At 44.9% G+C, this 12,651-nt stretch overlaps 1 protein-coding gene and 1 long non-coding RNA gene across 9 annotated transcripts in view; one reads left to right on the forward strand and one right to left on the reverse strand.

Annotated features, from left to right (window-relative positions):
• Nucleotides 1-12,651, forward strand: part of LOC116943524 (protocadherin Fat 1-like) — a 262,019-nt gene that overhangs the window by 226,943 nt on the left and 22,425 nt on the right. For all 5 annotated transcript variants that reach the window (XM_032956433.2, XM_032956428.2, XM_032956432.2 and 2 more), the window contains exons 21-24: nucleotides 69-545; nucleotides 1,786-2,119; nucleotides 3,916-4,008; nucleotides 4,475-4,629. In XM_032956433.2, the coding sequence (XP_032812324.2) occupies nucleotides 69-545; nucleotides 1,786-2,119; nucleotides 3,916-4,008; nucleotides 4,475-4,629 (1,059 nt within the window). The remainder of the gene's footprint in view (nucleotides 1-68; nucleotides 546-1,785; nucleotides 2,120-3,915; nucleotides 4,009-4,474; nucleotides 4,630-12,651) is intronic.
• LOC142925068 (uncharacterized) lies at nucleotides 7,614-10,177 on the reverse strand. 4 transcript variants are annotated; one of them, XR_012942167.1, is made up of 9 exons: nucleotides 9,945-10,177; nucleotides 9,541-9,900; nucleotides 9,272-9,496; nucleotides 9,137-9,181; nucleotides 8,598-8,731; nucleotides 8,236-8,329; nucleotides 8,016-8,191; nucleotides 7,837-7,880; nucleotides 7,614-7,746 (listed from the first exon to the last, which is right to left on the reverse strand). It is a non-coding gene; the product is annotated as an uncharacterized LOC142925068 (long non-coding RNA). The 4 variants fall into 4 exon arrangements; XR_012942166.1 differs by having other exon boundaries at nucleotides 9,586-9,946; XR_012942164.1 differs by having other exon boundaries at nucleotides 9,541-9,946.

The raw sequence follows: 12,651 nt of genomic DNA on the forward strand, positions 1-12,651 counted from the left end.
AACATTTTGCGCGCGTGTGCATTTGCGTGTTTGTACTTTGTTCACCTCCACGGACACGGGCACCGCAGGCCCAGGACAGCGGACACCCGCACCTCTCGTCAGCCTGCCAGGTGCGCGTGCGTATCACGGAGGAGAGCGTGCACCCCCCGGCGATTATCCCGCTCGAGATCGCCATCACCGTGCCGGGAGACGCCGAGGCTCCGGGCGGCGTCATCGGCAAGATCCACGCCACGGACCAGGACGTGTACGACACGCTCACGTACAGCCTGCACTCGGACCACGGCCGACTCTTCGCCGTCAACAGCCGCGACGGCACGGTGATCGCGCTGCCGGGCCTCGACCCGGGTCGATACGACCTCGACGTGACGGTGAGCGACGGCAAGCACGCGCGCCTCGCCAACGTGACGGTGCGGGCGCATCGCGTGTCGGCCGAGGAGCTCAATGCCTCGGTGGTGCTGCGCCTGGCCGACATCTCTCCTGACAAGTTCGTCGGCGTCGCGTATCCCAGCTTCCAACGCGCCCTGCGCAGCATCCTCAACCTCAAGGTACGCACGCCCGCACACCACCGCTCGTGCTTGTTGCTTTAGTGGTGGGAAGATTATGTCTCTGTGTGCAAATAGTTTGGCAGTAATATGGTCACTTTTTGTCAGAGTCAAATAGATGATGCATACGATGACTGCTTGCCCGAGGCTCTCGTATTTTTTTCTGAAGGAGGAGGAAGAAGAAATGATTGTCTCTGATGCTTGCTTCCATCGCAGGACGCCAAACCCCGTCGCGAAGGTCCAGTGTCCTCTGGCCTATATTTGGCAAGCTTCAGCTGTTGTTTAACAGGCTTGGCTCTTCGTCATAGCCTTGCGCTATAAAAGTGGCGCAGATACTTTTCGTGCTCATGATTTGATTTGACAACTTACCCCCCCAACAGTCTTCATGGCTGCAGGGGCCGTCTTAGTCACTCGTGGAATTACGCGGATACGCACACACGCTCGTTCACTCATCTGCAGGTCATCTCGGTCCGTCGAGCCCATGGCACCTACTGTAGGTCTGTCCCGTGACCTGCCAGCGAGCCTTCGACACTTTACGTGGCCTCAAAGTGCACGTAGCCTGGAATACAATTAGGCTGTGCGTCCACGACAGAAACAGTTGCAGTTCTGTTCTGTGTTTAGTTTGTTGTCCTTCCGCACCTACGATTAGCACGGTTGGCTACGGACGGTGCAAAAGAAGTTCACCATACAGACGTAGACACAAGTGCAGTGGTGGCGTCACCGCCACTAAGTGGCGAATGGCGGTCGTCATTATCGTTGTTGTCGTTGTTGTTTTTGTCATCGTCGTCGTCATCGTCGTTGTTGTCGTCGTCGTTGTCATTGTTGTTGTCATCATAGTCGTCGTTGTTGTCGTCATCGTCGTCGTTGTTGTCGTCATCGTCGTAGTCGTTGTTGTTGTTGTCATCGTCGTCGTTGTTGTTGTTGTTGTCATCGTCGTCGTCGTTGTTGTCGTCGTTGTTGTCATCATCGTCGTTGTTGTTGTTGTCATCGTCGTTATTGTTGTCGTCATCGTCGTCGTCGTTGTTGTCGTCATCGTCGTAGTCGTTGTTGTTGTTGTCGTCGTCGTTGTTGTCGTCGTTGTTGTCGTCATCGTCATTGTTGTCGTCGTCGTCATTATTGTTGTCGTCACCGTCGTTGTCGTCATCGTCGTCGTCGTTGTTGTCGTCGTCGTCGTTGTTGTCGTCATCGTCGTCGTCATCATCGTCGTCGTTGTTGCTCACTGATGGCGTTGCGTGGGGTGCAGCACGGAGGGATCCGCGTGCTCGGCGTGCAGACAGCCGCTGGGGCGCGCCAGCTGGACGTGCTGCTCGTGGCCGAGAAGCCCAGCGCCTACTTCTACAGGCCGGCCCTGCTGGCGCAAGCGCTCAACGCCAGCCTGTCGCGGCTGGAGGAGAGCACGGGGGTGCGGGCGCTGGGCGTCCCGCACGTTTCCTGCGCCGCGGGCACCGGCGGCTGCCCCCGGGATCAGTGCCTCCAGCGGGCGACGCTGGAGGATGGCGCCGTGTCAACGCACAGCACGGCGCGGCTCAGCTTCGTGTCCCCCAGGCACCGCGTTGCCGGCATCTGCCTCTGCTCCGGTTCGTAGTGGCCATGGCGAGAGATAACAAAAAGCCAACGTGTTCGTCGATGGCACTGTCATAAAGAGGGATACATTCATAATGGGAGGTTTTGGGTAATGGCCATTCTCCATAGCAAAATAAATTAGCATACAATGTGCCTCTTTGACATATATGACCTTCCACTTACATTTTTTGTTAATTTTTTACCAATCCCATCAGCCATATGGCATCCTGGGGAGTGCATAATTTCAGCAGAATTGGTTCAACACGAACAAAACTCTTCACTGGTTTTGATATTCAGTGTCTCATCAGCAGTGTCAGGCTCGCTTTAGATCTAGAGGCTAGAGAGATTGAGTCGTTAACGGGTTGAATAATAACTACAAAAGCTTAATTATTGACTAAAATATACCTGCGTTTTACATTTTAATTCTGTAATATAAAACTCAACTTGGCTCCCACATGCTACCCACATTTTCTTCATTTTCCAAGTTGATCGTTGGAAGGTGACTTTGTGGTAGCATGCGCCCACTACAAAATGACCAGCTTGGGAAGCGATATGTTAAAATACATTACACGGTAATGTTTAAGAACTTGTGAAGATCATACTGTAAGAAATGTAAGCTATTATTCGGTTGGGAATAGTGCCTTATTGCGTGGGATTAATAGGTCTTCATTTAAATTGTTTCATTAACTATCATTTTCAATCCCCGTAAACAATCATAACATAATATAAAACATTCAAATCCACAGACAGGGGACTTTGACACTGCCTTTTGGCTTGACTAGGTGTGCAGATAATCACAAATTTCACCTTTGTATTGCTCAGTTTTCAAGGGAAATCAAACTTAAATTTTCATCAGAAAGTGATTTTAGGTTTCTCCGTGTTACTCCATCCTGCTTAGCCAGCCACTGGCCCATGACGCTCACTGCAGAGCTTGTACATTGACATGGCAAGATATATCCACCGCATCAACTGGAACTTGAGTAGTTGTTGATAGTGAGATTTCTTCTTGTTCATAGTGAGGTCTCGCGATGATGTGTGAAGGATTGTACCGCGCGTTGTCCAGCTTGATGTCCGACGTTTCCCTCCACATGCTGAGAGCTTCTTCAAGAACTGAATTCCTCTGAATTTTTCAGACATCACGCCTCTGTTCTAGATTTGAGGTTTTCGTGACTGCATTGATCCATACTCTTTGGTTCTTTCGGTAAAGTCACGTAGGTAAAAAATAAAATGAAGTTAATCACATCACGACGTTTCGGAAGCAGCACAAGCCTCCGTCATCAGGTGGGATAGTCACAGAAAGAAGTAATTTGCTGTCGTGGACAAGAGCTGCTCGTAACAAGGATATTGCAGCTCTTGTCCACTACAGCAAATTACATCTTGCTGTGACTACCCACCTGATGACGGAGGCTTGTGTTGCTTCCGAAACGTCGTGATGTGATTCACTTTATTTTATTTTTTTCCTACGTGACTTTACCGAAAGAACCAAAGAGTATCACGCCTCTGTATGACGCGTTCTGTTGTTGCCTATCCCTCCATACGTACCACTCTGATGTTGCTCTTGTTCAGTGCTGGTGCACCACTGATCTCCGTTGCACACTGACTGGGTAACAGGCGAAATAGAACTTTCTGTGTAACAAAATATAGATCGATTGGATTGATTGAAAAACACGCGGTACAATTCCAAATTACATTGGAGAGGCAAACGGGACAATGGCGAACACTGACACAGTAGCTGTGAGGTTTTGTGTTAACCGTGTGTGTGTGCGCATGCCCTGGTATATGTGCTATTGAAACGGTCTTTGTTTTGCAGAACAAGATTGCGTGCGTGATCCGTGCTTGGCAAACCCGTGTCTGAGTAAGGGGGAGTGCGTGCTTGATGTCTCCAACCCAGCAGGCTTCGTGTGTAAGTTATATTTTGGTTTTCAGTGTTAATTTGTTACAGCAGAAGAAATGCAAATTACACAAAATACCAATGGCAAGCTAAATTAAGGGAATGTGGACCCATTAATTGGTTGTGTTAAATTTGTAATATTTGCTCAGCTATAAAGATGTTGCTTATATGTGCATGTGTGTGTGTACTCATTTGGTTTTTGATAAACGTAAATTGCACAATAAATAATATTTTTTTTAAATGTGAACCAGGCAGTAGGGTCGTGAACATTCACACGTTTTATTTATAACGTCATTTTTTTCTAAACGGTCGCATGAATGAGCAAATGACAGCGCAGTGCTTCTGTGACCAAACGTCTCCAACGGTGGGCGCATCCTCGCCGCTCTTCGCTAATTTGACACAAGTTGCCAGTGGCACGGACTTTGCATATCCCTACGGCGGTTCACCTTTGTCGATGCTTTGTCCGTCGTGGCTGCAGGCGTCTCCGTCGTGTCGTTTGCCGAGGGGAGCTACGCTGAGTTCCGGACGGTGCACGACCTGCAAGACGTGACCCTGAGCATGCACGTGCGCTCCACGCAGAATCACGGCGTCATCGCGTACTCACGCGGAACAACGGACTACATGATTTTAGAGGTGCCCTTGTCATTTGCTTCTGTTTAACACAATCAATTTTGACTGGGATACATTCTAAATATATACAAGTACTCCCGTGATGTGCCTGATCTCATCAGATCTCAGAAGCTAAGCAAGAGTCGAGCAAAAAAGACCCAGAACGTCAAATTGCACACAAAAATGGCACAGTCAGAGATGGAATAGACAAGAAGTTGTCACCCTTCCTGCATTGAGCAAGGATCGAGGTGCTTGCGTGAGCCATCGCCACACTCGACGGGCGGCTTGCCGTTGGGACAACGGAGGCCACGCGGTGGCCAGCGAAGGGGAATTCCTGCAAAGTCCCTTGCTGCAATGTACTTCTGTGCTCCCCACTCTCACCAACCAGCTTTGACCAGTGAGGGGAAGTATAGGGAAATAATGCCACGGTGGCTAGGAGATGTTAACTACCTCGCCTGGTATACAGGAGGTCGTGGGTTCGATCCCGACCCTAACTCCTGTCTAATTGCAGTTTGCGTGTCTCTCTCCCCGTGGCCGCATGGATTTTCCTCTGGGTCCTCCATTTTTTTCCCTCCGCATTTAGAAACATGCGATTAGAATATTTGGCTGCTATAAATGTCCACGTGATAAGTCACTTCGTTGAGCTATCATTAATGGCCAAGTTACTTCTGAAATAGAGCTACACAGCTCAATGGGCCTTGCCTGGTAAAATTAAATAAAATTGTTATTTTTGTAGCAGACTGGTGGGGGTTACAATGGGCTTCAGCTCTGCCGTCTGTGACAATCTCTTCACCATAACATGGGCCCGATGTCACCAGATCTCGGAAGTTAAGCAACATTTAAGCCTGGTGAGCGGCCAAATGGGTGACCAGCAGAGCTTGCCAGGTGCTGTAGGCGTGGAGCTGGGTGGTGACCAGGAGATCGCGGTGTCAGCTGATGTCCCCTCGACTGTGTGGAGTTTCTCTCGATACTCCGGTTTCCTGTCACATGGCAAACACGCTGATAAAGAATCTTGAGACTCCGTGAGGCTCACATGGGTATATAATTAGCATTGTTATTAAAACTAATCCCGGTTGACTGAGGGGTAGCAGCTGCTTACCTTCAGTTTAGCTGTGAAAACAATTGCTGTTAAGATTAATGTTACTGGTAATATATGCATAGAACATTAAACATTTATTTTTTAAGAAAGTTAAAAACGTCAGTCAATGGAGAGACACCGCAGCAGCTAAGAGTGTGGCTTAAAATAAAAATGCTAAAACCTAAGGCAGGGATTACAACCCTCGAGTTAAATGAAGTCATCTCACGTCCATCCCCTTGGCTGCAGCACCGGTTTCCAGGTGTGGAAAGCTCAATTACAAATATGGCATGCAGGTTATTGACGTGCCTGCATGAATGTTGAGTGTTAATCCCTCATATCTGTGGAATTTCGCCTGAGGCTATGTAAATGTGCGAAGTGAGCCACCTGTGTGATTCAAACATTATGATGAGCACTTCCCATAACTGCCAGCTCCACGTCACATCAGACATCACACAGACACAAGGATTCCGCAAATCCCATCACGTGTAGTCTTGTTGCCACACATCGACTCTTGCAACCCCCTGCTGTACGGTGTCAACGATGGCCTCCGTAAACATCTCGTACTTCTCCAAAAATCCTCTCCTCGCCACAGTCGTTTGCCTCGCCCCACCTATCGTTTGCCTGGCCCCACCTATCGCGAGACCTTCGAACCTTGTGACGGAGCCGCACTGCTAACCGGTGCACGAGAGAGTCCAGGTCAAGGTCACCGTGCTCGCTTTCATAGCAAAGACATCCGGTCAGCCGACCTATATTAGAAACTACCTGTGTGATTCAAACATTATGATGAGCACTTCCCATAACTGCCAGCTCCACGTCACATCAGACATCACACAGACACAAGGATTCCACAAATCCCATCACGTGTAGTCTTGTTGCCACACATCGACTCTTGCAACCCCCTGCTGTACGGTGTCAACGATGGCCTCCGTAAACATCTCGTACTTCTCCAAAAATCCTCTCCTCGCCACAGTCGTTTGCCTCGCCCCACCTATCGTTTGCCTGGCCCCACCTATCGCGAGACCTTCGAACCTTGTGACGGAGCCGCACTGCTAACCGGTGCACGAGAGAGTCCAGGTCAAGGTCACCGTGCTCGCTTTCATAGCAAAGACATCCGGTCAGCCGACCTATATTAGAAACTAGCAGGAAGTACCCGGCGTTACCCGAGAGAAAAATATATTTCTTAACTGCTCTTAAAAACATAACAAATACATACACAAATACAGAAAAGTGTAATGTATGTATTAAGTATTTGTGTATACATTTAGCATATTTAGGAGAATACAATATAGTGTAACAAAATAAATAAAAATGTGTTAGTCCCCTCTGGCAATGTTTACTACACATCGCAGCAGGGTCTCATTTGAAACTGATTCGACGTAGGGAAGGCTCAGGACCGATTCAGATAATTGTCAGCGGTGTTGGCCAGCGCGCTTACCGCTACACCACCGACACACACACACACATCAACTGACACATGCACACATGGACTTAAACACACACAAACATCGACTCATACACACACACATCGACTTACATACACACACATCGACGTACACACACACAAACTCACACACATCGGCTAAGACACATACATCGACTTACACACACACACACATCGACTCACACACACAAATACATCGACATACACACACACACAGACTCACACACATCGACTCAGACACACACATCGACTTACACACACACACATTAATTCACACAGACATTGACCCACACACACAAACACATAAGTAATTAAGAGCGGCGTGTAAAATAAGTAAGTAATTAAGAGCGGCGTGTAAAATAAGTAAGTAATTAAGAGTAATTAAGAGCAGCAACGAGGGTGTTCCGCCATTTTAGTGCAAATATTTGCCGCGAGCAAAAGCGGCAAATAATTGAAAGTTAACGAATAATAAATCATCTTATCCTACCTGTAACTACGACGAGACGCGCACTAATAAATCATCTTATCCTACCTGTAACTATAACGAGACGCGCACTAATAAATCATCTTATCCTACCTGTAACTATGACGAGACGCGCACTAATAAATCATCTTATCCTACCTGTAACTACGACGAGATGTGCACTAATAAATCATCTTATCCTACCTGTAACGACGACGAGACACGCACTAATAAATCATCTTATCCTACCTGTACTATAACGAGACGCGCACTAATAAATCATCTTATCCTACCTGTAACTATGACGAGATGTGCACTAATAAATCATCTTATCCTACCTGTAACTACGACGAGACGCGCACTAATAAATCATCTTATCCTACCTGTAACTACGACGAGACGCGCACTAATAAATCATCTTATCCTACCTGTAACTATAACGAGACGCGCACTAATAAATCATCTTATCCTACCTGTAACTATGACGAGACGCGCACTAATAAATCATCTTATCCTACCTGTAACTATGACGAGACGCGCACTAATAAATCATCTTATCCTACCTGTAACTATGACGAGACGCGCACTAATAAATCATCTTATCCTACCTGTACTATAACGAGACGCGCACTATTAAATCATCTTAACCTACCTGTAACTATGACGAGACGCGCACTAATAAATCATCTTATCCTACCTGTAACTATAACGAGATGCGCACTAATAAATCATCTTATCCTACCTGTACTATAATGAGACGCGCACTAATAAATCATCTTAACCTACCTGTAACTATGACTAGATGCGCACTAATAAATCATCTTAACCTACCTGTAACTATGACGAGACGCGCACTAATAAATCATCTTATCCTACCTGTAACTACGACGAGACGCGCACTAATAAATCATCTTATCCTACCTGTACTATAACGAGACGCGCACTAATAAATCATCTTAACCTACCTGTAACTACGATGAGACGCGCACTAATAAATCATCTCATCCTACCTGTAACTATAACGAGACGCGCACTAATAAATCATCTTATCCTACCTGTAACTATGACGAGACGCGCACTAATAAATAATCTTATCCTACCTGTACTATAACGAGACGCGCACTAATAAATCATCTTATCCTACCTGTAACTATCACGAGACGTGCACTAATAAATCATCTTAACCTACCTGTAACTATGACGAGACGCGCACTAATAAATCATCTTATCCTACCTGTAACTACGACGAGACACGCACTAATAAATCATCTTATCCTACCTGTAACTATGACGAGACACGCACTAATAAATCATCTTATCCTACCTGTAACTATGACGAGACGCGCACTAATAAATCATCTTAACCTACCTGTAACTATGACGAGACGCGCACTAATAAATCATCTTATCCTACCTGTAACTATAATGAGATGCGCACTAATAAATCATCTTATCCTACCTGTAACTATAACGAGACGCGCACTAATAAATCATCTTATCCTACCTGTAACTATGACGAGACGCGCACTAATAAATCATCTTATCCTACCTGTAACTACGACGAGACGCGCACTAATAAATCATCTTATCCTACCTGTAACTATAATGAGACGCGCACTAATAAATCATCTTAACTTACCTGTAACTATGACTAGATGCCCACTAATAAATCATCTTATCCTACCTGTAACTATAACGAGACGCGCACTAATAAATCATCTTATCCTACCTGTAACTATGACGAGACGCGCACTAATAAATCATCTTATCCTACCTGTAACTATGACGAGACGCGCACTAATAAATCATCTTATCCTACCTGTAACTATGACGAGACGCGCACTAATAAATCATCTTATCCTACCTGTAACTATAACGAGACGCGCACTAATAAATCATCTTATCCTACCTGTACTATAACGAGACGCGCACTAATAAATCATCTTATCTTACCTGTAACTACGACGAGACGCGCACTAATAAATCATCTTATCCTACCTGTAACTATGACGAGACGCGCACTAATAAATCATCTTATCCTACCTGTAACTATGACGAGACGCGCACTAATAAATCATCTTATCCTACCTGTAACTATGACGAGACGCGCACTAATAAATCATCTTATCCTACCTGTAACTATAACGAGACGCGCACTGATAAATCATCTTATCCTACCTGTAACTATAACGAGACGCGCACTAATAAATCATCTTATCCTACCTGTAACTATAACGAGACGCGCACTAATAAATCATCTTATCCTACCTGTAACTACGACGAGACGCGCACTAATAAATCATCTTATCCTACCTGTACTATAACAAGACGCGCACTAATAAATCATCTTATCCTACCTGTAACTACGACGAGACGCGCACTAATAAATCATCTTATCCTACCTGTAACTACGACGAGACGCGCACTAATAAATCATCTTATCCTACCTGTAACTACGACGAGACGCGCACTAATAAATCATCTTATCCTACCTGTAACTACGACGAGATGCGCACTAATAAATCATCTTATCCTACCTGTAACTATCACGAGATGCCCACTAATAAATCATCTTATCCTACCTGTAACTATAACGAGACGCGCACCAATGAAGCGTAATTGACAGAACGTGACTGCTCAACCCCCTTACTGAGGAGGTAAAATCCATTGGGCAACAAATGTTCATTTTCGATGGGACCCTAGTGACACCATACACATCTGGGTACAGCAAGCAAATAACACAAAGCAATCCAGAAAGTAACTGTACATGGTCAAGTTCCCAATGGCAAGGTCATGCATTTCCACGGTACAACGAGCACACACAAATACAAGGCGAATCGCATGCAAAATAAAATATCATTTTTAATCTGCAAAGCAGAGTGATCAATTTGCACTTTACACTGAAGTCCGCTCAGCCATGATAATTGGTGCTTTTAAGATGAGACTTGGAGGATTTATTTTCTCTTCGGCCCCTCGTGTGTAGTTTAGCATTTTCAGTTCCGTCAATATCTGTTTGCTAATTATGGTGCACTCGCTTTTTGCCCGTCCAGGGACGGGTGTATTGCAGTAAATCTGAAACTTGCAAGTGAAAAGCAGAAAGCAGACCGCGACGTGATATATTCATTGCATTAATGCGTGTGCAATTAGTAAGGGCGCGGTCACACAGACTTATTTCATGTAAAGGTTATAATCCCTTGTTCATCACGACGTCCTTTTTACTTCTATGTCTCAACAACAGCGTTACGGAGATCACGTGATGACGTGAGGGTTCTGCCTCTGTAGTGAGGGTTGTGAGTTGACGCCGAGGAGGGGGGAGGAGGCGCCTCGCCCCCCCCCCCCTCATGTGGAGTGACGTCAGCCACTAATTATTATTCATGGTGGGGGGGTGTCCATTTGGAGGACATCACCTTATATTGATTATTCATGAGGGGAGTTCGATGTGGAGTGACGTCACCTGCTCATGATTATTAATGAGGGGGGGGTCTATGTGGAGGACGTAACCTGTTCATGATTATTAATGAGGGGGGCTGGTCGATGTGGAGTGACATCATGAGCGTTAAGGACTGACATTCCTGGTGATTATAGTAGGTATTATAAATATTGGATTTATTTATTTGTGCATACATGTTAATTCATATAAAGCATGAGGAGTGTAAGCCTGTATAGATAAACATGAATAATAGTCGATTAATCATTACGTGGCTTACCAATTTACATGAGAAATTACTTTTTTTTAATGAAGACTTGAGGTCTTGACCAATCAAATTCTTTGGTGTGTCTTCATCGTTAACATCGTTGCTGCTTACCAAATAAACAATTCGCATGTCAGCCTGAAACTAGCTTCCTGGTGCCCCGAAGCTCGCCACAGACCTCCCTGCTTTATTGTTGTGAAGTGAGATGTTATTTAATTTTGAAAGGAGATGATATTTTATAGTGAAGGGAGATGATATTTTATAGTGAAGGGAGATGATATTTTATAGTGAAGGGAGATGATATTTTATAGTGAAGGGAGATGATATTTTATAGTGAAGGGAGATGATATTTTATACTGAAGGGAGATGATGTTTTATAGTGAAGGGAGATGATATTTTATAGTGAAGGGAGATGATATTTTATAGTGAAGGGAGATGATATTTTATAGTAAAGGGAGATGATATTTTATATTAAAGGGAGATTATATTTTATAGTAAAGTGAGATTATATTTTATAGTGAAGTGAAATGATATTTTATCGTGAAGGGAAATGATATTTTATAGTGAAGGGAGATGATATTTTATAGTGAAGGGAGATGATATTTTATAGTGAAGGGAGATGATATTTTATATTAAAGGGAGATTATATTTTATAGTAAAGTGAGATGATATTTTATAGTGAAGTGAGATGATATTTTATCGTGAAGGGAAATGATGTTTTATAGTGAAGGGAGATGATATTTTATAGTAAAGTGAGATGATATTTTATAGTGAAGTGAGATGATATTCTATCGTGAAGGGAAATGATGTTTTATAGTGAAGGGAGATGATATTTTAAGTCCAGCAACAGTTTTCCTGGAAAAGCCAAATCTAAACTTAGCAACCCAACTGACTTCTAATAATAGCTCAGTATAAAAAAAAAGTAAACGCAACATGAAAATTGCAATGGTCTCTAAAGCTGCTGGCTTTCATTCTCTTTTTACGTCCATCCTACAATGCGATGACCTACATTGTGAGATGTATTCATTGGTGCAACGTTTGGTGTTACTGTGCGGGCAATTCAGCAAAGCTGCATAGAAGGAACCAAGGGACCCAGTGGGCCCCGAAGTTGGGTTTGCCGGTGGCATTCACGAGCGAGCCATGCAGACTGCAGGCGGTCGGTCGGGTGGCTTTGTGCTCTGACATGATGTGTCAGGGCACTCGAGCAGAACCTTGCAAATGCCTGGTGTTGGGCTGCAGGCGTAGACAACCGGAAAGTGAATGTTACCCTCCCTGGTGTGGAAGCACCGTGTGTCATGTCGGAAGGACATGTTCCATGAACGCACAAAGACAATACCATGAAACGGTGGTATCAAAATGGGATTGAAGTTTT

Source organism: Petromyzon marinus, chromosome 18, assembly GCF_048934315.1.
Source record: "Petromyzon marinus isolate PM22_M1 ecotype Great Lakes invasive population chromosome 18, UKy_Petmar_22M1.pri1.0, whole genome shotgun sequence".
NCBI classification, from domain to species: domain Eukaryota; kingdom Metazoa; phylum Chordata; class Hyperoartia; order Petromyzontiformes; family Petromyzontidae; genus Petromyzon; species Petromyzon marinus.